This window comes from Pseudophryne corroboree, chromosome 7, assembly GCF_028390025.1.
Source record: "Pseudophryne corroboree isolate aPseCor3 chromosome 7, aPseCor3.hap2, whole genome shotgun sequence".
NCBI classification, from domain to species: Eukaryota; Metazoa; Chordata; class Amphibia; order Anura; family Myobatrachidae; genus Pseudophryne; species Pseudophryne corroboree.
The window spans coordinates 23,376,766-23,404,508 of NC_086450.1; the positions used below are offsets into that span (position 1 = coordinate 23,376,766).

A 27,743-nucleotide genomic window follows, 5' to 3' on the forward strand; every position below is an offset into this window, starting at 1 on the left:
ACAGTGCAGAGGATCTGCAGAACGTCGCACTCTCTCTGCAGTCACACCCTACATGTAGTACTGCCATATACAATGACATTAGATCTCCCGGCGGTATCCGGTCTCTAGGTCGACAGTGTCTAGGTCGACCACTATTGGTCGACAGTAACTAGGTTGACTGGATCGCTAGGTCAACATGTTCTAGGTTGACAGTTCAAAAGGTCGACATGAGTTTTTCACATTTTATTCTTTTTTAAAAAACTTTTTTATACTTTACGATCCACATGGACTACAATTGGGAATGGTAACCTGTCCGAAGTTCGCTCGCCATGCAAGGGGACATGGTGCACTAATTGGGGTTCCCGGTCACTGTTTGGCGAAAACAACACCAAAAAACATTAAAAAACTCATGTCGACCTTTTGACCTGTCGACCTAGAGAACCTGTTGAGCTAGAATCCTTGTCGACTTAGTTACTGTCAACCAATAGTGGTCGACCTAGACTCTGTCGACTTAAGTGTGGTCCACCCCCCCCTCCCGGCATCTGTTGGGTCCTCCTTTTTGCATATAACATTATCAGAGAGGGGCTGCTCTTCATGTATAAATACTGTATCTCCAGCCTTGCTTTCACCCGTCACTCATTCCTCTCAGAGCGAGGACACAATTGTTTCCCAGATTGTTTGTGTCTGCTGAGAATGATGAAATCCCTGTACAGCGTAGTACATAGCTAGGAGCTTTCTGCTGCCAGTGGGATTCATTGTGTGTGGTGGCAGCCAATCGCTGGCTCCGGTGACACCCGCGTAACCCAAGTTGGAGTATAAAAGTTCCCCTAAGTAATACATGATTTATCATTGCACTTGGGATTTTTTTTTTTTTTTTTTTAGCTGAGTCTCTCACATTTTGCCAGCACTCTTCCCTCTCCATAACGTATCAGCTGCAAAGGGGTATACAGGGGGGTGGAAGAAGAAAACAACAAGCAGAGGAAAGGAAGAAAACAAAACGAGCACGTCTGCTTTAATGAGAACATGGTAAAGGTACGTGCTTGCACTTATATCTACCTGTACATCCTGGCAGCACTTTCACCGGCGGATTCTGACAGCAGCAACCAAGCGACGGACAAGGGCGCCCTGTGCAGCTCGTGCACCTGGAGGCAGAACAGCAAGACTTCCAGGTTAGAAGCCATAAAAGCGCAGATACTGAGCAAGCTGCGGCTGGAGCACGCACCCAACATCAGCAAGGACGCCATCAGACACCTGTTGCCCAAGGCTCCGCCGCTGGACGACCTGATTGATCAGTATGATGTGCAGGGTGACGACAGCAGCGAGGGCTCGCTGGAGGAAGATGACTACCACGCTACCACCGAGACCATTATCACCATGCCGACAGAACGTAAGTAAGAGATATACACACACACTTACATACACTTCCAGTTCTTGTATTCATTGTATAAGCCAAGTGGGGAGTTTTCCATCTCTCCTTGAGTCCTTCTGGGCAGACGGACTTAATCCTCTGCTGTATTGTTCTCTCTGTATTGTATTATCTCTGTATTGTATTGTATTGCAGCTGAGAACGATAGATTTAAGGCTTATGCTAATAAGCCTTGGTGCGCCTAGGTGCAGCAGAGAAGGCTAGATGAGCGTGGCTCCAGCTGTATTATCCCGGTCTTCCTAGCATAATAGCACGGTGGGCCATATTACATGAAGTGGCTGCAGCTGCAAGGGGGCACAGGAATCGGGCACGACTTGAGGAAACGATTAGATGCGGCACAGTAGGGCGTCACGTAGATAAGCTCCACGCTTCAGTATGTAAAGCGCTGCGGAATATGTGTGCGCTATATAAATAACTGGTAAGAAATAAATAATTATAAAGAGGAGTCGCAGTCGGTAAATAACCGTAGGCCGGTCAGGTGCGGCTCTTACCTATACGTTCCCCATGTATTGATTAATGTATGCTAAGACTAAGGGGGAGATTCAATTGTTTGAAAAGTCAGTTGGGAGTCTATCTAATAGACAGGAAAAAACAGACACCCAACCAACTTTTAAAACATTTGAATTCCCCCCATAGTGTATTATATGCGTAGTATAACTGTGTATAATAAAAAAACAAACATTTTGGAGCCCAAATATGCTGCCTCGGACAGAACTGAAACATATGTACCTGTATACTCAGAATACTAATATATAGTAGAATATCCCTTGGTGACATATCCAGGTATAAAGGGAATAATCTTAGCCTGCCTCTTTTTCCACATAATAAATACAGGTTGAGTATCCCATATCCAAATATTCCGAAATACGGAATATTCCGAAATACGGACTTTTTTGAGTGAGAGTGAGATAGTGAAACCTTTGTTTTCTGATGGCTCAATGTACACAAACTTTGTTTAAAACACAAAATAATTAATAATATTGTATTAAATGACCTTCAGGCTGTGTGTATAAGGTGTATATGAAACATAATTGAATTGTGTGAATGTAGACACACTTTGTTTAATGCACAAAGTTATAAAAAATATTGGCTAAAATTACCTTCAGGCTGTGTGTATAAGGTGTATATGAAACATAATTGAATTGTGTGAATGTAGACACACTTTGTTTAATGCACAAAGTTATAAAAAATATTGGCTAAAATGACCTTCAGGCTGTGTGTATAAGGTGTATATGTAACATAAATGCATCCTGTGCTTAGATTTAGGTCCCATCACCATGATATCTCATGGTATCCCATATCAAAAATACCTCTGGTCCCAAGCGTTTTGGATAAGGGATACTCAACCTGTATATAGTTATCTATGGGCAGAGCGTAGTGTTACAGGGATCAGTATATTGCTCTGATGATGACGATGCACATCTGTAAATATTCATTGTGTGCCGTCATATGAATCTACGCAGTGAAAACGATTTATACACTGTATAAAATCTATTACACCATAATATGCCTCCTACACCTTTACTCTTTCCTGACTTCTATCCCTGCTCCCCGTATACTGCAATACCGCACCGAGGGACAGTCTATACTATTCATCTATATACTCCTATATCATATTTATAAATAGAGAAATGAACATGCAGAATTACTTATTATCTGCCAAAGAGGAACAGATAATGTTGTGTCTGGGAGAATACTGTAGGAGGATTGTTCAATATAAAATAAGGGTGATTGCAGGCGTAATTACAGCAAGGGGCTTATTATCTATGCCTGGGGTGTAGTCGCTCAGCGTCATTTCCTAAAGTGCAACCTATAGCTTCATTCTATTGCTCGATCACATTGCCAACCTGGTACGGCAAATGCCGACACATTTACCAAAATCTCATGACTTGCAACTAGTGTAATATTTTACACTTATTGTTCCAGACATATCTCTACTGCGCCATTCAATATATGTGTATATGGCAGTATTGTACAATGGCGGTGCTGACACAGGTGCTGTTCTCTGTGCACAGATGTCTGTGTTATCTAAATGTACATTATATTAATAATGTGGTGAGAACAATTATATAATCGCATAACAAGCAACAGATGTACCTGACATCCTGCTATTATTATACATTGTAGCGATATAGGGGGTCTATTCAATTCAAGTCGCCATTCCTGACTTGTCGGAAAAACGGCAGTTTCCGACATTTTAAGGTCGAATCCAGATTCAACCTATTCAATCAAATTGCCATTTTTTCCGACAAGTCAGAAATTCCGACTTGTCGGAAAACACGTGGATCGGTGGATTAGCTGCAGATCCACGTGTTCTTTGGTTTTAGCCCTGTTTTCGACAATGTCAATCTGACTTTGAAAAAAGTCGGATTGGCGTTGTCGGAAACGGCCAAAACCTGTCGGATTTGGCTGCAGATTGAATACTGAAATGTCGGATCCTTTCCGTCGGAAAGGATCCGACGTCAATTGAATAGACCTGATAACAGGGTTTTGCGCAAGGTGCAGAGTGTGGATAAGCAGCTGGACTTAGAGGTATATTTACTAAAGTGCGGGTTTATAGAAGTGGATGTTGCCATAGCAACCAGATTCTAGCTATTATCTTCTTATAGGTGCTAGATAAATGATAAGTAGAATCTGGTTGCTATGGGCAAGATTTACACTTCTATAAACCCTCACTTTAGTAAATATACCCCTTAGAGCAGTGGTTTCCAAACTTTTTTGAATCGCGGCGCACTAGAATATCAGAATTTTTTTTCACGGCACCCCTAGGCCAAAAATTTCTTATTGAGAAATTTAGAAAGAAATATTACATTAAGTAGATCGCGTTTATATGTCATCCTTAGGGTCAGTTGTGTGGTGAGGGACAAGATTTGCTTCTGTTGGCCACATATTTTATGACTGGCAGCCACCAGCACTGGTTTTGCCTATTATAATGACCATGAATAATTTGAATTGGTCCTGGACCACCAACCCAGGGCACCCCTGCAAGTGTCCCGAGGCACCCCAGGGAGCCACGGCACACAGTTTGGGAACCTCTGCCTTATAGGCCCTACACACTGGCCGATTTTTAGAAAGATATTTAGAAAGATATGAACGATCTCGTTCATAAATGAACGAAAACTCGTTCATATCTTTCAGTGTGGAGACTCCAGCGATGAACGATGCGCGTCCCCGCGCTCGTTCATCGCTGGTCCCCCGTCGGCTGTGCATGCAGGCCAATATGGACGATCTCGTTCATATTTGCCTGCACTTCAATGCAGCCGCGTGACGGACAGCTCGGCGGCGGGTCGGCCAGTGAGTAGGGCCCCTTAGAGTATTGGACTATACAATAGTGTATATGCAGGCAGCTCATATACCGCACAGTATATAGGTACAATGTCCTAATTTAGTAACAGGAATATAGTAGCTTCCAGTTCAGATGTGCATAATAATAATAATAATAATAATAATAACAATAATATAACATATTTATTTATTTTAAATATGGTTAATAATGGGTTAAACAGGAAAATCGCCAGTGACGCAGAGGATGGAGGCATCTTATGCAATCTGCAGATACTCCGAGGCTGTGACATTAGAGAAATGCTAGATTATTTATTACCAGTTATTTATATAGCGCACACATATGCCGCAGCGCTTTCCAGAGAGTATTCACCCATTCCCATCAGAGCTTATACTCTACATTCCCATACAAACACACTCACACTAGGGTTAATTTTGTCAGGAGCCAATGAACCTACCAGTATATTTTTGGAGTGTGGGAGGTAACCGGGGCACCCTGTAGGAAACTGACGCAAGCACGGGGAGAATATACAAACTCCACACAGGGCCATGGTGGGAATTGAACAAATTAACTCAGTGCTGTGAGGCAGCAATGCTAACCACTACACCATCAGTGCTGCCCACATATATTTATTACTCCTGTGACGTGTGATCAACCACCCTGCATGCTAATATCTAAGGGAATATGGTCCAGGATACTTCACAAATGCAGAGACCGTATAAATTTGCAGGTCACTCATCTTACACTACAGCTACAGATAAGACGTGTACTGTAACAAAAGTCACAGTTCTGCACAGATAAGGTGTCGGTATAATACCTCAGTAATTATTGCTGTAGCTGTTTCCTGTAAATGATACGTGGTGTAAAGCCAACATGTTTCCATGTCAGAATGGGGCGAGCAGGCACAGCATCCATCCCGAATCTGGATTTAGTCAGAGGAGTGCTGCTATAGTCCTGGGAACCAGTGTGGTGCACGATACGGTCTGAGGAAGGCGTCCGTCTGGCTGCACGGGTCCAGGGCTACAGTTATACTGTCGTTAGCTGCTGGGCGACCATAGTAATCTGTGTATAAAGGAAACAGAAACGGCAAAGCAGCCGTGTGGTGGTTTTGCCGCTCTGAATGCACTAACGCTCGGGTGCAGAACGCTGCTTTGCATTAATATTAATAAAATAAAAATGAACTCCGACCCCTCTTTTCAGTGACACCCTCCTTCCAGAGCGTAAGTTCGGGACAGGGAGAAATATTATAAAAATAAAAAAATACCAGACCCATTGTCTTATTTATCCCTAGGCAAGATGAAGACACCCATGTGTGATAAGGGTACTTAGACAGATAACGCACCTGGCTGAGGAGACCACCATCCATGTGTGATAAGGGTACTTAGATAATGCACCTGGCTGAGGTGACCACCACCCATGTGTGATAAGGGTACTTAGATAATGCACCTGGCTGAGGAGGCCACCACCCATGTGTAATAAGGGTACTTAGACAGATAACGCACCTGGCTGAGGAGACCACCACCCATGTGTGATAGGGGTACTTAGACAGATAATGCACCTGGCTGAGGTGACCACCACCTATGTGTGATAAGGGTACGTAGATAATGCACCTGGCTGAGGAGGCCACCACCCATGTGTGATAAGGGTACTTAGACAGATAATGCACCTGGCTGAGGAGACCTCCACCCATGTGTGATAAGGGTACTTAGACAGATAATGCACCTGGCTGAGGAGACCTCCACCCATGTGTGATAAGGGTACTTAGACAGATAATGCACCTGGCTGAGGAGACCACCACCCATGTGTGATAGGGGTACGTAGATAATGCACCTGGCTGAGGAGGCCACCACCCATGTGTGATAAGGGTACTTAGACAGATAATGCACCTGGCTGAGGTGACCTCCACCCATGAGTAATAAGGGTACTTAGACAGATAACGCACCTGACTGAGGTGACCTCCACCCATGTGTGATAAGGGTACTTAGACAGATAATGCACCTGGCTGAGGTGACCACCACCCATGTGTGATAAGGGTACGTAGATAATGCACCTGGCTGAGGAGGCCACCACCCATGTGTGATAAGGGTACTTAGACAGATAATGCACCTGGCTGAGGTGACCTCCACCCATGAGTAATAAGGGTACTTAGACAGATAACGCACCTGACTGAGGTGACCTCCACCCATGTGTGATAAGGGTACTTAGACAGATAATGCACCTGGCTGAGGTAACCTCCACCCACGTGTGATAAGGGTACTTAGACAGATAACGCACCTGGCTGAGGAGACCACCACCCATGTGTGACAAGGGTACTTAGACAGATAACGCACCTGGCTGAGGAGGCCACCACCCATGTGTAATAAGGGTACTTAGACAGATAATGCACCTGGCTGAGGAGACCAACATCCATGTGTGATAAGGGTACTTAGACAGATAATGCACCTGGCTGAGGAGACCTCCACCCATGTGTGATAAGGGTACTTAGACAGATAACGCACCTGGCTGGGGAGACCACCACCCATGTGTGATAAGGGTACTTAGACAGATAATGCACCTGGCTGAGGTGACCTCCACCCATGAGTAATAAGGGTACTTAGACAGATAACGCACCTGGCTGAGGAGACCACCACCCATGTGTGATAGGGGTACTTAGACAGATAATGCACCTGGCTGAGGAGACCACCACCAATGTGTGATAAGGGTACGTAGATAATGCACCTGGCTGAGGAGGCCACCACCCATGTGTGATAAGGGTACTTAGACAGATAATGCACCTGGCTGAGGTGACCTCCACCCATGAGTAATAAGGGTACTTAGACAGATAACGCACCTGACTGAGGTGACCTCCACCCATGTGTGATAAGGGTACTTAGACAGATAATGCACCTGGCTGAGGTGACCACCACCCATGTGTGATAAGGGTACGTAGATAATGCACCTGGCTGAGGAGGCCACCACCCATGTGTGATAAGGGTACTTAGACAGATAATGCACCTGGCTGAGGAGACCACCACCCATGTGTAAGAAGGGTACTTAGACAGATAATGCACCTGGCTGAGGAGGCCACCACCAATGTGTGATAAGGGTACTTAGACAGACAACGCACCTGGCTGAGGAGACCACCACCCATGTGTGATAAGGGTACCTAGACAGATAATGCACCTGGCTGAGGAGGCCACCACCAATGTGTGATAAGGGTACTTAGACAGAAAGTGTACCTGGCTGAGGTGACCTGCAGCCATGTGTGATAAGGGTACCTAGACAGATAATACACCTGGCTGAAGTGACCTCCACCCATGTGTGATAAGGGTATTAGACGGGAAACGCACCTGACTGAGGTGACCTCCACCCATGTGTGATAAGGGTACTTAGACAGATAACTCACCTGGGTGAGGTGACCTCCATCCATGTGTGATAATGGTACTTAGACAGATAATGCACCTGGCTGACGTGACCTCCACCCATGTGTGATAAGGGTACTTAGACAGATAACGCACCTGACTGAGGTGACCTCCACCCATGTGTGATAAGGGTACTTAGACAGATAATGCACCTGGCTGAGGTAACCTCCACCCACGTGTGATAAGGGTACTTAGACAGATAACGCACCTGGCTGAGGAGACCACCACCCATGTGTGATAAGGGTACTTAGACAGATAACGCACCTGGCTGAGGAGGCCACCACCCATGTGTAATAAGGGTACTTAGACAGATAACGCACCTGGCTGAGGAGACCACCACCCATGTGTGATAGGGGTACTTAGACAGATAATGCACCTGGCTGAGGTGACCACCACCTATGTGTGATAAGGGTACGTAGATAATGCACCTGGCTGAGGAGGCCACCACCCATGTGTGATAAGGGTACTTAGACAGATAATGCACCTGGCTGAGGAGACCTCCACCCATGTGTGATAAGGGTACTTAGACAGATAATGCACCTGGCTGAGGAGACCTCCACCCATGTGTGATAAGGGTACTTAGACAGATAACGCCCCTGGCTGAGGAGACCACCACCCATGTGTGATAGGGGTACTTAGACAGATAATGCACCTGGCTGAGGAGACCACCACCAATGTGTGATAAGGGTACGTAGATAATGCACCAGGCTGAGGAGGCCACCACCCATGTGTGATAAGGGTACTTAGACAGATAATGCACCTGGCTGAGGTGACCTCCACCCATGAGTAATAAGGGTACTTAGACAGATAACGCACCTGACTGAGGTGACCTCCACCCATGTGTGATAAGGGTACTTAGACAGATAATGCACCTGGCTGAGGTGACCACCACCCATGTGTGATAAGGGTACGTAGATAATGCACCTGGCTGAGGAGGCCACCACCCATGTGTGATAAGGGTACTTAGACAGATAATGCACCTGGCTGAGGAGACCACCACCTATGTGTAAGAAGGGTACTTAGACAGATAATGCACCTGGCTGAGGAGGCCACCACCAATGTGTGATAAGGGTACTTAGACAACGCACCTGGCTGAGGAGACCACCACCCATGTGTGATAAGGGTACCTAGACAGATAATGCACCTGGCTGAGGAGGCCACCACCAATGTGTGATAAGGGTACTTAGACAGAAAGTGTACCTGGCTGAGGTGACCTGCAGCCATGTGTGATAAGGGTACCTAGACAGATAATACACCTGGCTGAAGTGACCTCCACCCATGTGTGATAAGGGTATTAGACGGGAAACGCACCTGACTGAGGTGACCTCCACCCATGTGTGATAAGGGTACTTAGACAGATAACTCACCTGGGTGAGGTGACCTCCATCCATGTGTGATAAGGGTACTTAGAAAGATAATGCACCTGGCTGAGGTGACCTCCACCCATGTGTGATAAGGGTACTTAGACAAACAACGCTCCTGGCTGAGGTGACCTCCACAAATGTGTGATAAGGGTACTTAGATAACGCACCTGGCTGAGGTGACCTCCACCCATGTGTGATAAGGGTACTTAGACAGATAATGCACTTGGCTGAGGTGACCACCAACCATGTGTGATAAGGGTACTTAGACGGATAACGCACCTGGCTGAGGTGACCTCCACCCATGTGTGATAAGGGTATTTAGACAGATAACTCACCTGGCTGAGGTGACCTCCACCCATGTGTGATAAGGGTATTTAGACAGACAACGCACCTGGCTGAGGTAACCTCCACCCACGTGTGATAAGGGTACTTAGACAGATAACGCACCTGGCTGAGGAGACCACCACCCATGTGTGATAAGGGTACTTAGACAGATAACGCACCTGGCTGAGGTGACCACCACCCATGTGTGATAAGGGTACTTAGACAGATAATGCACCTGGCTGAGGAGACCACCACCCATGTGTGATAAGGGTACTTAGACAGATAATGCACCTGGCTGAGGTGACCACCACCCATGTGTGATAAGGGTACTTAGACAGATAATGCACCTGGCTGAGGTGACCACCACCCATGTGTGATAAGGGTACTTAGATAATGCACCTGACTGAGGTGACCACCACCCATGTGTGACAAGGGTACTTAGATAATGCACCTGGCTGAGGAGGCCACCACCCATGTGTAATAAGGGTACTTAGACAGATAACGCACCTGGCTGAGGAGACCACCACCCATGTGTGATAAGGGTACGTAGATAATGCACCTGGCTGAGGTGACCTCCACCCATGTGTGATAAGGGTACTTAGACAGATAATGCACCTGGCTGAGGTGACCTCCACCCATGAGTAATAAGGGTACTTAGACAGATAACGCACCTGACTGAGGTGACCTCCGCCCATGTGTGATAAGGGTACTTAGACAGATAATACACCTGGCTGAGGTGACCACCACCCATGTGTGATAAGGGTACGTAGATAATGCACCTGGCTGAGGAGGCCACCACCCATGTGTGATAAGGGTACTTAGACAGATAATGCACCTGGCTGAGGAGACCACCACCCATGTGTAAGAAGGGTACTTAGACAGATAATGCACCTGGCTGAGGAGGCCACCACCAATGTGTGATAAGGGTACCTAGACAGATAATGCACCTGGCTGAGGAGGCCACCACCAATGTGTGATAAGGGTACTTAGACAGACAGTGTACCTGGCTGAGGTGACCTGCAGCCATGTGTGATAAGGGTACCTAGACAGATAATACACCTGGCTGAAGTGACCTCCACCCATGTGTGATAAGGGTATTAGACGGGAAACGCACCTGACTGAGGTGACCTCCACCCATGTGTGATAAGGGTACTTAGACAGATAACTCACCTGGGTGAGGTGACCTTCATCCATGTGTGATAAGGGTACTTAGACAGATAATGCACCTGGCTGAGGTGACCTCCACCCATGTGTGATAAGGGTACTTAGACAAATAACGCTCCTGGCTGAGGTGACCTCCACAAATGTGTGATAAGGGTAATTAGATAACGCACCTGGCTGAGGTGACCTCCACCCATGTGTGATAAGGGTACTTAGACAGATAATGCACTTGGCTGAGGTGACCACCACCCATGTGTGATAAGGGTACTTAGACGGATAACGCACCTGGCTGAGGTGACCTCCACCTATGTGGGATAAGGGTATTTAGACAGATAACTCACCTGGCTGAGGTGACCTCCACCCATGTGTGATAAGGGTATTTAGACAGACAACGCACCTGGCTGAGGTAACCTCCACCCACGTGTGATAAGGGTACTTAGACAGATAACGCACCTGGCTGAGGAAACCACCACCCATGTGTGATAAGGGTACTTAGACAGATAACGCACCTGGCTGAGGTGACCACCACCCATGTGTGATAAGGGTACTTAGACAGATAATGCACCTGGCTGAGGAGACCACCACCCATGTGTGATAAGGGTACTTAGACAGATAATGCACCTGGCTGAGGTGACCACCACCCATGTGTGATAAGGGTACTTAGACAGATAATGCACCTGGCTGAGGTGACCACCACCCATGTGTGATAAGGGTACTTAGATAATGCACCTGACTGAGGTGACCACCACCCATGTGTGACAAGGGTACTTAGATAATGCACCTGGCTGAGGAGGCCACCACCCATGTGTAATAAGGGTACTATGACAGATAACGCACCTGGCTGAGGAGACCACCACCCATGTGTGATAGGGGTACTTAGACAGATAATGCACCTGGCTGAGGTGACCACCACCCATGTGTGATAAGGGTACGTAGATAATGCACCTGGCTGAGGTGACCACCACCCATGTGTGATAAAGGTACTTAGACAGATAATGCACCTGGCTGAGGAGGCCACCACCCATGTGTGATAAGGGTACTTAGACAGATAACGCACCTGACTGAGGTGACCTCCACCCATGTGTGATAGGGGTACTTAGACAGATAACGCACCTGGCTGAGGTGACCTCCACCCATGTGTGATAGGGGTACTTAGACAGATAATGCACCTGGCTGAGGTGACCTCCACCCATGTGTGATAGGGGTACTTAGACAGATAACGCACCTGACTGAGGTGACCTCCACCCATGTGTGATAGGGGTACTTAGACAGATAACGCACCTGGCTGAGGTGACCTCCACCAATGTGTGATAAGGGTAATAGACAGACAACGCACCTGGCTGAGGTGACCACCACCCACGTGTGATAAGGGTACTTGGACAGATAATGCACCTGGCTGAGGAGACCACCACCCATGTGTAAGAAGGGTACTTAGACAGATAATGCACCTGGCTGAGGAGGCCACCACCAATGTGTGATAAGGGTACTTAGACAGACAACGCACCTGGCTGAGGAGACCACCACCCATGTGTGATAAGGGTACCTAGACAGATAATGCACCTGGCTGAGGAGGCCACCACCAATGTGTGATAAGGGTACTTAGACAGACAGTGTACCTGGCTGAGGTGACCTGCAGCCATGTGTGATAAGGGTACCTAGACAGATAATACACCTGGCTGAAGTGACCTCCACCCATGTGTGATAAGGGTATTAGACGGGAAACGCACCTGACTGAGGTGACCTCCACCCATGTGTGATAAGGGTACTTAGACAGATAACTCACCTGGGTGAGGTGACCTTCATCCATGTGTGATAAGGGTACTTAGACAGATAATGCACCTGGCTGAGGTGACCTCCACCCATGTGTGATAAGGGTACTTAGACAAATAACGCTCCTGGCTGAGGTGACCTCCACAAATGTGTGATAAGGGTAATTAGATAACGCACCTGGCTGAGGTGACCTCCACCCATGTGTGATAAGGGTACTTAGACAGATAATGCACTTGGCTGAGGTGACCACCACCCATGTGTGATAAGGGTACTTAGACGGATAACGCACCTGGCTGAGGTGACCTCCACCTATGTGGGATAAGGGTATTTAGACAGATAACTCACCTGGCTGAGGTGACCTCCACCCATGTGTGATAAGGGTATTTAGACAGACAACGCACCTGGCTGAGGTAACCTCCACCCACGTGTGATAAGGGTACTTAGACAGATAACGCACCTGGCTGAGGAGACCACCACCCATGTGTGATAAGGGTACTTAGACAGATAACGCACCTGGCTGAGGTGACCACCACCCATGTGTGATAAGGGTACTTAGACAGATAATGCACCTGGCTGAGGAGACCACCACCCATGTGTGATAAGGGTACTTAGACAGATAATGCACCTGGCTGAGGTGACCACCACCCATGTGTGATAAGGGTACTTAGACAGATAATGCACCTGGCTGAGGTGACCACCACCCATGTGTGATAAGGGTACTTAGATAATGCACCTGACTGAGGTGACCACCACCCATGTGTGACAAGGGTACTTAGATAATGCACCTGGCTGAGGAGGCCACCACCCATGTGTAATAAGGGTACTATGACAGATAACGCACCTGGCTGAGGAGACCACCACCCATGTGTGATAGGGGTACTTAGACAGATAATGCACCTGGCTGAGGTGACCACCACCCATGTGTGATAAGGGTACGTAGATAATGCACCTGGCTGAGGTGACCACCACCCATGTGTGATAAAGGTACTTAGACAGATAATGCACCTGGCTGAGGAGGCCACCACCCATGTGTGATAAGGGTACTTAGACAGATAACGCACCTGACTGAGGTGACCTCCACCCATGTGTGATAGGGGTACTTAGACAGATAACGCACCTGGCTGAGGAGACCACCACCCATGTGTGATAAGGGTACTTAGACAGATAACGCACCTGACTGAGGTGACCTCCACCCATGTGTGATAGGGGTACTTAGACAGATAACGCACCTGGCTGAGGTGACCTCCACCCATGTGTGATAGGGGTACTTAGACAGATAATGCACCTGGCTGAGGTGACCTCCACCCATGTGTGATAGGGGTACTTAGACAGATAACGCACCTGACTGAGGTGACCACCACCCATGTGTGACAAGGGTACTTAGATAATGCACCTGGCTGAGGAGGCCACCACCCATGTGTAATAAGGGTACTATGACAGATAACGCACCTGGCTGAGGAGACCACCACCCATGTGTGATAGGGGTACTTAGACAGATAATGCACCTGGCTGAGGTGACCACCACCCATGTGTGATAAGGGTACGTAGATAATGCACCTGGCTGAGGTGACCACCACCCATGTGTGATAAAGGTACTTAGACAGATAATGCACCTGGCTGAGGAGGCCACCACCCATGTGTGATAAGGGTACTTAGACAGATAACGCACCTGACTGAGGTGACCTCCACCCATGTGTGATAGGGGTACTTAGACAGATAACGCACCTGGCTGAGGAGACCACCACCCATGTGTGATAAGGGTACTTAGACAGATAACGCACCTGACTGAGGTGACCTCCACCCATGTGTGATAGGGGTACTTAGACAGATAACGCACCTGGCTGAGGTGACCTCCACCCATGTGTGATAGGGGTACTTAGACAGATAATGCACCTGGCTGAGGTGACCTCCACCCATGTGTGATAGGGGTACTTAGACAGATAATGCACCTGGCTGAGGTGACCACCACCCATGTGTGATAAGGGTACGTAGATAATGCACCTGGCTGAGGTGACCACCACCCATGTGTGATAAAGGTACTTAGACAGATAATGCACCTGGCTGAGGAGGCCACCACCCATGTGTGATAAGGGTACTTAGACAGATAACGCACCTGACTGAGGTGACCTCCACCCATGTGTGATAGGGGTTCTTAGACAGATAACGCACCTGGCTGAGGAGACCACCACCCATGTGTGATAAGGGTACTTAGACAGATAACGCACCTGACTGAGGTGACCTCCACCCATGTGTGATAGGGGTACTTAGACAGATAACGCACCTGGCTGAGGTGACCTCCACCCATGTGTGATAGGGGTACTTAGACAGATAATGCACCTGGCTGAGGTGACCTCCACCCATGTGTGATAGGGGTACTTAGACAGATAACGCACCTGACTGAGGTGACCTCCACCCATGTGTGATAAGGGTAATAGACAGACAACGCACCTGGCTGAGGTGACCACCACCCACGTGTGATAAGGGTACTTAGTTCAGTTATTAAAAGACCATTATTTTATAGAGTTTGAAGCTCACTCATAACCTGGTCAGATTATATAGACCTTTGACCCAGGTATCAGTCACGTTGAGTTATATGAGGGGATTCAGGGGGAGACGATGCTGAAATGATAGAAAATATGTTAAGTTATTGCACAAGATGAGATCAAGTTTCTGATAGGGGGCAGATGTACTAAGCCTTCGAGAGACAAAAAGTGGAGTTAGATAAAGTGCCAACCAATCAGCTCCTAACTGTCATTTTTCAAACCCAGCCTGTGACATGACAGTTGGGAGCTGATTGGCTGGGACTTTATCTCTGTCGGATTTATCTCCATCCAAGGCTTAGTAAATAGACCCCACAGTCTGTAACATGGCAGCTAGGAGCAGATCGATTGGTACTTTGGAATCGGTAAGTCCCCATTCAGTTGCCAGCAACTTGTTGGCCCGGCCGAATTTCCACGACACCCGCTTGGACCTTATTCAAAAGTGTTCGCTATCCTATGGGGCAGCCAGCCCTTTTAGGAGAAAGGGGTGCAAATTGGCCCAGGTTATTTTATTTCTGTGCAGGGTAAATACTGGCTGCTTTATTTTTACACTGCAAATTAGATTTCAGATTGAACACACCCCACCCAAATCTAACTCTCTCTGCACATGTTACATCTGCCTCCCCTGCAGTGCACATGGTTTTGCCCAACTGCTAACAAAGATCCTGCTGCGATCAACTCAGAATTACCTCCAATGTCTTACAATAAGCTTCCTTACGGTTTGTCTTTCCAGCTGATTTTCCCACCGGTGACAAGCAGAAATGCTGCTACTTTAAGTTCAGCTCCGCCATGCAGTACAATAAAATAGCGAAGGCCCAGCTATGGATCTACCTGAAACCCGTCCAGAAACGTACCACCGTCTTCGTCCAGACCTTCCGGCTTCCCAGGTCTTCGAGTGACGGCACCAGGTCCACTGGAATCCGAGCCCTAAAACTGGAGATGAACCCTGGATCCGGAGTCTGGAAAAGCCTGGATGTGAAAACCGCGCTGCAGAATTGGCTGAAGCAACCCGAATCCAACATAGGCATCGATATTAAAGCATCGGATGAAAACGGGCGAGATATTCCAGTAGGGAACCGCGGCTCCAACGAGGATGGACTGGTAGGTCCTGTAATATGGGAATTATGGGGGTTATTCAGAAGGACAAATAGAATAGACAACATATGGCTTAAATAGAGACAAGTAAATTCAAATATTCCTATTTTAGTAAATAAGTTCATTATCACATCATCTTATTGCATGCCAGCAGTATATACAAGATATTACTTAAAGACAATCATACTTTACTTTTGTAAGCTAGGACGGTCGTTGCCAATGAAATCTTCATTATGTATTGCTATGTATTGAGTAATTAACCAGGTGCACATTAAGCTAATTAAAGCAACACGTTTGCCAGGGCTTAATTTATAATAAGTTCTGATTGGCTGGTACTTTTTCTCTCGCCACTTTATCACTCTCCAAGGCTTAGTAAATCTGCCCCTTTGGTAGACTTTCAACTGATAATGATGGAATAAAAATAAATACATTTGTACGGGGATTAATATATAAATAATACAGTGAAATCCATAACTATAGAAAGTTCTCTTGGGGGCATATTTACTAAAGATCTTTTTTTTTTCTTCCAAAGTCACACTCTGCAGCGCTTGGATTTAAAAGGGTAATGGTAATACATGCAGAATCAGGCTGGTTTTGCGTGCACTACTGTTGCCCTTTTAAATCCGGCTCCGAAAACCGCTGACAGTCGGTGATATTTAGTACATGTGCCCCCTTTTGGCTTTATACTCTACAATGCAAAAACCGTCTATGTTTAATTAAAACATGCCTAAGTGTTGGGTCTTCTGTATGTTTCTTTATTAAGAAAACTTGAAAACCGAGATGAGAAAACTGCCCAAAAACAAAAAGAAGTGCATATAACTGTTGGGGGAAGTGTGGGTTATTCAGGATTGTTAGCAAACCAAAAAAGTTAGCCATTGGGCAAAACCATGTGCAGTGCGGGGGGGGGGGGGGGGGGGGGGGGTGTAACATGTGCAGAGAGAGTTAGATTTGGGTGGGGTGTGTTCAAACGGAAATCTAAATTGCAGTCTAAGAATAAAGCTGCCAGTATTTACCATGCACAGAAACAATATAACCCACCCGAATCTAGCTCTCTCTGCACATGTTACATCTGCCCCACCTGCAGTACAGCATGGTTTTGCCCAATTGCTAACTTTTTTGTTTTTCTAACACCTGTGAATAAGCCCCATAGTGTCATGCACATAGAGATTTTCATTCTGCAGTCACCGGGAGGAGCACCGCTAAGCAGAAACAGGAGGGGGATTTGTAATATGCAGTTTAGTATATTTCATACTCGGAGCACAATGTAATAGCCTGTGAGATGCCGGCTGCTCGGGAATTCCTGTGAGTCTGTCTGTATATTTAAAGCGGCACTCACTTATAAGGCAAAGTGTCTATTTTGCATTGTAAGTGATTGCCGTTTTAAAAATACAGGTAGAGTCGCCGGAATTCTAAAACAGCCAACACCTCACAGGCTATCACATTTTACCCCAAGTGTTCCAGATAATAGATCCCATACCTATAAAGTAACATAAAGACAAACTTACCTCGGGTGCTCACAAGTAGGGGAAACGTGAAGACCACAGTTACAGCTGCACTTTTGGAACCAGCAATATATATATGCATATATATATATATATATATATATATATATATATAGTCTCTAAATGTCCGGGTGTGGTATGGGTATGTTAGATAGAATAGACTTAGGTCCACCACTATTGGTCGACAGGGACTCTGTCGACATGTACTAGGTCGACACGAGTTTTTTTTTATTTTTTTGGGTGTAGTCGTCTTTGAAGAGTGTCCCCTCCCCAACTCTAACTGTCTGCACATTGTACATCTGCCCCATCTGCAGTGCAGCATAGTGTTATAAACGTGCTAAGCTACTTACTACCAACACATTGTACATCTGCCCCATCTGCAGTGCAGCATAGTGTTATCAACTTGCAAAGCTACTTACTACCAACACATTGTATATCTGCCCCATCTGCAGTGCAGCATGGTGTTACCAAGGTACAAAGTTACTCCCAACACTAACTCTCTGCACATTGTACATCTGCCCCATCTGCTGTGCAGCATAGTATTACCAAGGTACAAAGTTACTCCCAACACTAACTCTCTGCACATTGTACATCTGCCCCATCTGCAGTGCAGCATGGTGTTACCAAGGTACAAAGTTACTCCCAACACTAACTCTCTGCACATTGTATATCTGCCCCATCTGCTGTGCAGCATAGTGTTACCAAGGTACAAAATTACTCCCAACACTAACTCTCTGCACATTGTACATCAGCCCCATCTGCTGTGCAGCATACTGTTACCAAGGTGCAAAGTTACTCTCAACTCTAACTCTCTGCACATTGTACATCTGCCCCATCTGCTGTGCAGCATAGTGTTATCCCGGAGCAAAGTTACTTACTCCCAACACTAACTGCACATTTTACATCTGCCCCATCTGCAGTGCAGCATGGTGTTACCAAGGTACAAAGTTACTTACTCCCAACTCTAACTGTCTGCACAATGTACATCTGCCCCATCTGCAGTGCAGCATGGTGTTATCAAGGTACAAAGTTACTCCCAACTCTAACTCTCTACACATTGGGGGTAATTCCAAGTTGATCGCAGCAGGAATTCTGTTAGCAATTGGGCAAAACCATGTGCACTGCAGGGGAGGCAGATATAACATGTGCAGAGAGAGTTAGATTTGGGTGTGGTGTGTTCCATCTGCAATCTAATTTGCAGTGTAAAAATAAAGCAGCCAGTATTTACCCTGCACAGAAATAAAATAACCCACCCAAATCTAACTCTCTCTGCAAATGTTATATCTGCCACACCTGCAGTGCACATGGTTTTGCCCAACTGCTAAAAAATTTCTTGGTGCGATCAACTTGGAATTACCCCCATTGTACATACGCCCCATCTGCGGTGCAGCATAGTGTTATCAAGGAGCAAAGTTACTCCCAACGCTAACTCTCTGCACATTGTACATCTGCCCCATCTGCAGTGCAGCATAGTGTTATCCCGGAGCAAAGTTACTTACTCCCAACACTAACTGCACATTTTACATCGGCCCCATCTGCAGGGTAGCATAGTGTTATCAAGGTGCAAAGTTACTCCCAAATCTGTCTGCACATTGTACATCTGCCCCATCTGCAGTGCAGCATGGTGTTACCAAGGTGCAACAAAGTTACTCTCAACTCTAACTCTCTACACACTGTACATCTGCCCCATCTGCTGTGCAGCATAGTGTTACCAAGGTGCAAAGTTGCTCTCAACTCTAACTCGCTGCACATTGTACACCTGCCCCATCTGCTGTGCAGCATAGTGTTACCAAGGTATAAAGTTACTCCCAACACTAACTCTCTGCACATTGTGCATCTGCCCCATCTGCTGTGCAGCATAGTGTTACCAAGGTGCAAAGTTACTCCCAACACTAACTCTCTGCACATTGTGCATCTGCCCCATCTGCAGTGCAGCATGGTGTTATCAAGGTGCAAAGTTACTCCCAACTCAAACTCTCTGCACATTGTACATCTACCCCATCTGCAGTTCAGCATAGTGTTATCAAGGAGCAAAGTTACTCCCAATTCTAACTCTCTGCACATTGTACATCTGCCCCATCTGCAGTGCAGCATAGTGTTATCAAGGAGCAAAGTTACTCCCAACTCTAAATCTCTGCACACTGTACATCTGCCCCATCTGCTGTGCAGCATAGTGTTACCAAGGTGCAAAGTTACTCTCAACTCTAACTCTCTGCACATTGTACATCTGCCCCATCTGCTGTGCAGCATAGTGTTACCAAGGTGCAAAGTTACTCCCAACACTAACTCTCTGCACATTGTACATCTGCCCCATCTGCAGTGCAGCATGGTGTTACCAAGGTACAAAGTTACTCCCAACACTAACTCTCTGCACATTGTGCATCTGCCCCATCTGCAGTGCAGCATAGAGTTATCAAGGTGCAAAGTTACTCCCAACTCTAACTCTCTGCACATTGTACATCTGCCCCATCTGCAGTGCAGCATGGTGTTACCAAGGTGCAAAGTTACTCCCAACTCTAACTCTCTGCACATTGTACATCTGCCCCATCTGCTGTGCAGCATAGTGTTACCAAGGTGCAAAGTTACTCTCAACTCTAACTCTCTGCACATTGTACATCTGCCCCATCTGCAGTGCAGCATGGTGTTACCAAGGTGCAAAGTTACTCCCAACTCTAACTCTCTGCACATTGTACATCTGCCCCATCTGCTGTGCAGCATAGTGATACCAAGGTGCAAAGTTACTCTCAACTCTAACTCTCTGCACATTGTACATCTGCCCCATCTGCTGTGCAGCATAGTGTTACCAAGGTGCAAAGTTACTCCCAACACTAACTCTCTGCACATTGTACATCTGCCCAATCTGCAGTGCAGCATGGTGTTACCAAGGTACAAAGTTACTCCCAACACTAACTCTCTGCACATTGTGCATCTGCCCCATCTGCAGTGCAGCATAGAGTTATCAAGGTGCAAAGTTACTCCCAACTCTAACTCTCTGCACATTGTACATCTGCCCCATCTGCAGTGCAGCATGGTGTTACCAAGGTGCAAAGTTACTCCCAACTCTAACTCTCTGCACATTGTACATCTGCCCCATCTGCTGTGCAGCATAGTGTTACCAAGGTGCAAAGTTACTCTCAACTCTAACTCTCTGCACATTGTACATCTGCCCCATCTGCAGTGCAGCATGGTGTTACCAAGGTGCAAAGTTACTCCCAACTCTAACTCTCTGCACATTGTACATCTGCCCCATCTGCTGTGCAGCATAGTGTTACCAAGGTGCAAAGTTACTCTCAACTCTAACTCTCTGCACACTGTACATCTGCCCCATCTGCTGTGCAGCATAGTGTTACCAAGGAGCAAAGTTACTCCCAACGCTAACCCTCTGCACATTGTACATCTGCCCCATCTGCAGTGCCGCATAGTGTTACCAAGGTACAAAGTTACTTACTCCCAACTCTAACCCTCTGCACGTTGTACATCTGCCCCATCTGCAGTGCAGCATAGTGTTATCAAGGAGCAAAGTTACTCCCAACACTAACTCTCTGCACATTGTGCATCTGCCCCATCTGCAGTGCAGCATAGTGTTATCAAGGAGCAAAGTTACTCCCAACACTAACTCTCTGCACATTGTGCATCTGCCCCATCTGCAGTGCAGCATAGTGTTATCAAGGAGCAAAGTTACTCCCAACACTAACTCTCTGCACATTGTGCATCTGCCCCATCTGCAGTGCAGCATAGTGTTATCAAGGAGCAAAGTTACTCCCAACACTAACTCTCTGCACATTGTGCATCTGCCCCATCTGCAGTGCAGCATAGTGTTATCAAGGTGCAAAGTTACTTCCAACACTAACTCTCTGCACATTGTACATCTGCCCCATCTGCTGTGCAGCGTGGTGTTACCATGTTGCGAAGTCTTTCGTTGCTTTTCTCCGTTATCTGTAAGTCAGAATTGACCTTTCACAGCCTATTATAGACAAATTATCAGGATAGCTATTTATATCCTATTGGAGAGGGGTTGGGTGTATTTACCCAATCAATAATTGTCAATATCCACAAACATCAATCACGTTATTACAGGCAGGGAGCATTTATAAGATATACAGTACTATAGGTTTTTACACTGTACAGAATATATCACTTGCTTACTATACTCTAATGATGCAACTTCTACCATCAGAATCCATTTATAGAGGTAAAGGTTATGGACACGCCAAAGAGATCCCGCAGAGATTTCGGCCTGGACTGTGACGAGCATTCCACGGAATCCCGCTGTTGTCGGTACCCCCTGACGGTGGACTTTGAAGCCTTTGGATGGGACTGGATTATTGCACCAAAAAGATATAAAGCCAATTACTGCTCTGGGGAATGTGGAGTCGTATTTCTACAAAAGTACCCGCACACCCACCTCGTGCAGCAAGCCAACCCGCGGGGCACCGCCGGGCCCTGCTGTACCCCAACGAGAATGACCCCAATCAACATGTTATATTTCAATGAAAATGAACAAATTATCTACGGTAAAATCCCGTCCATGGTGGTAGATCGCTGCGGCTGCTCATGAGCTTTCTATTGCGTTAATGTCTTAAAATGTGGAGCCTTTTTTTTTTTTCTCCCTCCCTTTATAATTTCAGAAACTGTGATAATCTGGACATTGAGGACAAAGCCGCCGGTGCGTCCCGATAACTCGCACGACTAAGCGGGAAGTCGGGTTTGGGACGATGTCCGTGTATTTTCAGCCTATACTTCCAAAACTCGGAGGATCGTTAAATCCGCTCTATATACCTAGAATAGACAATAATGAAATATTTTTTAAGGAAACGTGACTGCTTAAAGCGAATTGTAACTGATTTTACACCGCAAAACATATTTTCCATTCTTTGCTTACTTTTGTAATTAAAATAAAGGAAAAAAAATGTCTGACACACGGTATTTCTGTACGCTAAATGTTTTGCAGGCCGTCTTTATAGGGTTACTGTCTAAATGCTTTCCCTTTCGTATTTCAGATAGCTACAAATACACATTTAGGCTTATCTGCTGCACCTAGGTGCACCAAGACTTATTAGCATAAGACTTTTCATCTGTTGTTCTCAGCTGCAATACAATACATATAGAACAATACAGCAAGGGATTAAATCTGATTGCCCTGGCTCACTTAAGCCTGTAAAATGGATAGATGAGCAGGGCTCCATCTGTATAGTACATAAATTTTCTTCACTGGAACACATTTGATTTTTCTCTATTTGGTTGGCCAAGGGGCCTAGTCTTATTTCTGATGGCCCAGTGGAAATGATGAACCTCAGTCGACGCGATTTGCAGTGACAGATCATAGGCTACAGTGGTGTTCGCTACCGGGGGGGGGGGGGGGGGGGAGCTCCACAACGCTTTGCAATCTATCCCTATATAGGGGAAACGGTCGTTAGGTCGACCACTATTGGTCGACATACAGTCGGTCGACATGGTCACTAGGTCGAAAGAAGAAAACGACACTAAAAAAAGTAAAAAAACTCATGTCGACCTAGTGACCATGTCGACCAACAGTGGTGACCTAAGTGTGGTCGTCCTAATGACCCATACCCCTATATAGCAGCCCCCACAGAAACGCAGGTCCATCTCAACGTATAGGCCCACCAGGGCCACACAATTTTAGGGGCTTTTGGGCATGAGCAGGTGGTGGTCACACAATCTTTACCTGTTTCCCATCCTGCAGCCAGTCAGCGAATGGCTGTCAGCACCCTGATTGGTAGATTATTATTATTATTATCCTTTATTTATATGGCGCCACAAGGGTTCCGCTGCGCCCAATTACAGAGTTCATGAACAGTCAAACAGGAAAACAGCAACTTACAGTTGATGACAGTATAGGACAAGCACAGGGTAAATACACATAGCTACATCAGCAGATGACACTGGAATAAGTATCAGGTGGCAGAAGACTGCTGGAGTTGATGCAGTTGAAGATTATTAAAGTAAGAAAAGGGTAAGCACATGAGGGAAGAGGGCCCTGCTCGTGAGAGCTTACATTCTAAAGAGGAGGGGTAGACAGACAGGGGTGACACAGATGGGGTACATAGAGAGCGTGGAACAGAGGGTTAGGATGAGATTTGGCTGGGTTTGGTGAAGAAGTGGGTCTTGAGAGCCCGTTTGAAGTTTTGTAGAGAGGTGGAGAGTCTGAGGGGGAGAGGTAGGGAATTCCAGAGAAGTGGTGCAGCACGTGAGAAATCTTGGAGGTAGGAGTGAGAGGAGGTGGCAGGAGCTATCCACCAATCACAGTGCTGGCAGCTAGTCACTGTATGGGAGCATGTGGAGAGATGTTGTGGGACCGCAGGAGAGGTAAGTTATGGTTTAGTTTTTTATTGGTTCCCGTGAATGGGTGGGTAGGGGCTTTGCTCAGTGCCTACAATGCTGATGAGAAGATAGAAGATGACGCAGAGCCACCTCTGTTTGCATGACTTGCGCAGAAATGCAGCTCGCTCTGGGTACTGTTGAATGCTAACGGTAAGTTGTCACTTTGGGCCTGATTTAGAGGCGGGGACAAATGTCTCTGGAGAGCGATCTCGTACGCAGCAACTGTGCAAAAATATGCAAATCTGCTGGCGTCGGAATTTTCATTAACATATCTGGAGGCGACTGAGATCTGTCGTCTGTGTACAAAGACGCAACCGGACGATCATCGAAACTACTGACTAACCCTATGGAAGAAAGATGTTACTGCATACGGGATCACAGTCTCAAGCCGTGGTATGCACCTGAAATAGTCGCAACATGCCGGCGAGTGAGTCGGCACCTTTCTGTTACCACCCACAAAGGCACCCTGACTGTCACTTACTTTGTAAATAAATCCTCACTGCATACCGCCATTGCGGGAAAATCGGCCTAATTCAGACTTGATCGCAGCCGTGCAAAATACACTCCCTGGTGGGCGGCGACTATCTGATTGCAGCGCTGCAAACAAAAGATAGCGAGTGATCAGGTCTGAATAACCCCAGAGTTTGATCGCAGCAGCAAATGTGTTAGCAGTTGGTCAAAACCATGGGGGTCATTCCAAACCTCTCACACAACCCTGTTTCTGAGTGTGCCGAAGCCAATGGCAGCCTCACTATCCCTGGCAGCGTGATATTCCCGACATCCTGTGTAACCTGAGAGTCACTCAGTTGCTCTACTGCTGCGTCATAGCCATAGGCGTGCGCAGCACATTTTATTAGGGGGTGCACCGTCGGAGGGGTGTGTCTAGCACCATCTATTGACGGTCAACGCAATATAAAATATTCACCCTTGTACCAACCCTAATAATGCAGATGCATTGTCAGATGTTGTGGTGTGCACGGAGGAGTATCTAGAGAGGAGGGGACCCATGTGCGGACTCCGTGCGTGGGCCCCCTCCTCTCCCGTAGCTGTCACCGCTGCTGCTAGCGCTCTCAACGCTGAGACTCTGGCACAGTGCCAGAGTCTACAGCGCATGCGCAGGACACAGAAAAATGGCTGCCGCACCATGTTTCCGGAGTCCTGCACATGCGCTGTAGACATTGGAACTGTGCCAGAGTCTCAGCGTTGAGAGCGCTAGCAGCAGCGGTGACAGCTATGGGAGAGGGGGGGGGTCCACACACAGTCAGCAATGGACGCCGGAAAGGTGAGTATAAAAGAAATGGGTACAGGGTGTGTGGTGTGGGCCCCCTCTGGACTCAGGGGCCCCTGTGCACCACACACACTGCACCCATTATAGAAACGCCAGTAGGTGTGCACCAAACAAACACCCCTGATGGCACTCACTGCAATTACACTGCTCCTCCTCAGCCTGGTCTGGCTCCCCCTCTCTTTCCCCTGCAAGCTGCAGTCACTCACTGACACTGACAGTCGCAGACTAGTACTGCTGCTGCTGGAAAAACGAGTGACGTGTCAATGCTGCAGCCGACCGCCTGCCTGCCAGTATTGAATGCTGGCTGCATGCTGCTCCTCATCAGTGGCTGGCGTTGGCATTAGTGATGTGCACCGGAAATTTTTCGGGTTTTTTGTTTTTGTTTTGGGTTCGGTTCCGCGGCCGTGTTTTGGGTTCGGACGTGTTTTGGCAAAACCTCACCGAAATTTTTTTGTCGGATTCGGGTGTGTTTTGGATTCGGGTTTTTTTTTCCAAAAAACCCTAAAAACTGCTTAAATCATAGAATTTGGGAGTCATTTTGATCCCATAGTATTATTAACCTCAATAACCATAATTTCCACTCATTTTCAGTCTATTCTGAACACCTCACACCTCACAATATTATTTTTAGTCCTAAAATTTGCACGAGGTCACTGGATGGCTAAGCTAAGCGACACAAGTGGCCGACACAAACACCTGGCCCATCTAGGAGTGGCACTGCAGTGTCAGACAGGATGGCACTTCAAAAAAATTGTCCCCAAACAGCACATGATGCAAAGAAAAAAAGAGGTGCAATGAGGTCGCTGTGTGACTAAGCTCAGCGACCCAAGTGGCCGACACAAACACCTGGCCCATCTAGGAGTGGCACTGCAGTGTCAGACAGGATGGCACTTCAAAAAAATTGTCCGCAAACAGCACATGATGCAAAGAAAAAAAGAGGCGCAATGAGGTAGCTGTGTGACTAAGATAAGCGACCCAAGTGGCCGACACAAACACCTGGCCCATCTAGGAGTGGCACTGCAGTGTCAGACAGGATGGCACTTCAAAAAAATTGTCCCCAAACAGCACATGATGCAAAGAAAAATGAAAGAAAAAAGAGGTGCAAGATGGAATTGTCCTTGGGCCCCCCCACCCACCCTTATGTTGTATAAACAGGACATGCACACTTTAACGAACCCATCATTTCAGTGACAGGGTCTGCCACACGACTGTGACTGAAATGACTGGTTGGTTTGGGCCCCCACCAAAAAAGAAGCAATCAATCTCTCCTTGAAAAAACTGGCTCTACGGAGGCAAGATGTCCACATCATCATCATCGTCCGATTCATCACCCCTTTCACTATGTACATCCCCCTCCTCACAGATTATTAATTCGTCCCCACTGGAATCCACCATCTCAGGTCCCTGTGTACTTTCTGGAGGCAATTGCTGGTGATTGTCTCCACGGAGGAATTGATTATAATTAATTTTGATGAACATCATCTTCTCCACATTTTCTGGAAGTAACCTCGTACGCCGATTGCTGACAAGGTGAGCGGCTGCACTAAACACTCTTTCGGAGTACACACTGGAGGGAGGGCAATTTAGGTAGAATAAAGCCAGTTTGTGCAAGGGCCTCCAAATTGCCTCTTTTTCCTGCCAGTATACGTACGGACTGTCTGACGTGCCTACTTGGATGCGGTCACTCATATAATCCTCCACCATTCTTTCAATGGTGAGAGAATCATATGCAGTGACAGTAGTCGACATGTCAGTAATCGTTGGCAGGTCCTTCAGTCCGGACCAGATGTCAGCACTCGCTCCAGACTGCCCTGCATCACCGCCAGCGGGTGGGCTCGGAATTCTTAGCCTTTTCCTCGCACCCCCAGTTGCGGGAGAATGTGAAGGTGGATCTGTTGACGGGTCACGTTCCGCTTGACTTGACAATTTTCTCACCAGCAGGTCTTTGAACCTCTGCAGACTTGTGTCTGCCGGAAAGAGAGATACAACATAGGTTTTAAATCTAGGATCGAGCACGGTGGCCAAAATGTAGTGCTCTGATTTCAACAGATTGACCACCCGTGAATCCTGGTTAAGCGAATTAAGGGCTCCATCCACAAGTCCCACATGCCTAGCGGAATCGCTCTGTTTTAGCTCCTCCTTCAATGTCTCCAGCTTCTTCTGCAAAAGCCTGATGAGGGGAATGACCTGACTCAGGCTGGCAGTGTCTGAACTGACTTCACGTGTGGCAAGTTCAAAGGGTTGCAGAACCTTGCACAACGTTGAAAT

General features: G+C 46.9%; 1 protein-coding gene and 1 long non-coding RNA gene across 2 annotated transcripts in view; one reads left to right on the plus strand and one right to left on the minus strand.

Annotated features, from left to right (window-relative positions):
* LOC134944169 (uncharacterized) overlaps positions 1-1,161 on the minus strand; it is a 44,379-nt gene extending 43,218 nt beyond the window's left edge. Inside the window, exon 1 of the long non-coding RNA XR_010181855.1 lies at positions 1,036-1,161. This is a non-coding gene — a long non-coding RNA (uncharacterized LOC134944169). The remainder of the gene's footprint in view (positions 1-1,035) is intronic.
* Positions 602-22,768, plus strand: MSTN (myostatin). The gene is made up of 3 exons (XM_063932744.1): positions 602-1,366; positions 15,982-16,349; positions 22,023-22,768. Exons 1-3 carry the CDS (start codon positions 1,003-1,005, stop codon positions 22,401-22,403), a joined length of 1,113 nt encoding a protein of 370 aa, XP_063788814.1. The 5' UTR covers positions 602-1,002; the 3' UTR covers positions 22,404-22,768.
* The last annotated feature ends 4,975 nt before the right edge of the window (positions 22,769-27,743 follow it).

Bases quoted from the DNA above. Each gene is read 5' to 3' on its own strand.
- MSTN (XM_063932744.1), top strand. From the start codon at position 1,003: ATGGTAAAGGTACGTGCTTGCACTTATATCTACCTGTACATCCTGGCA. The intron at 1,367-15,981 runs GTAAGTAAGAGA...TTGTCTTTCCAG, and splicing joins TATCACCATGCCGACAGAAC to CTGATTTTCCCACCGGTGAC. The intron at 16,350-22,022 runs GTAGGTCCTGTA...TTCTACCATCAG, and splicing joins GCTCCAACGAGGATGGACTG to AATCCATTTATAGAGGTAAA.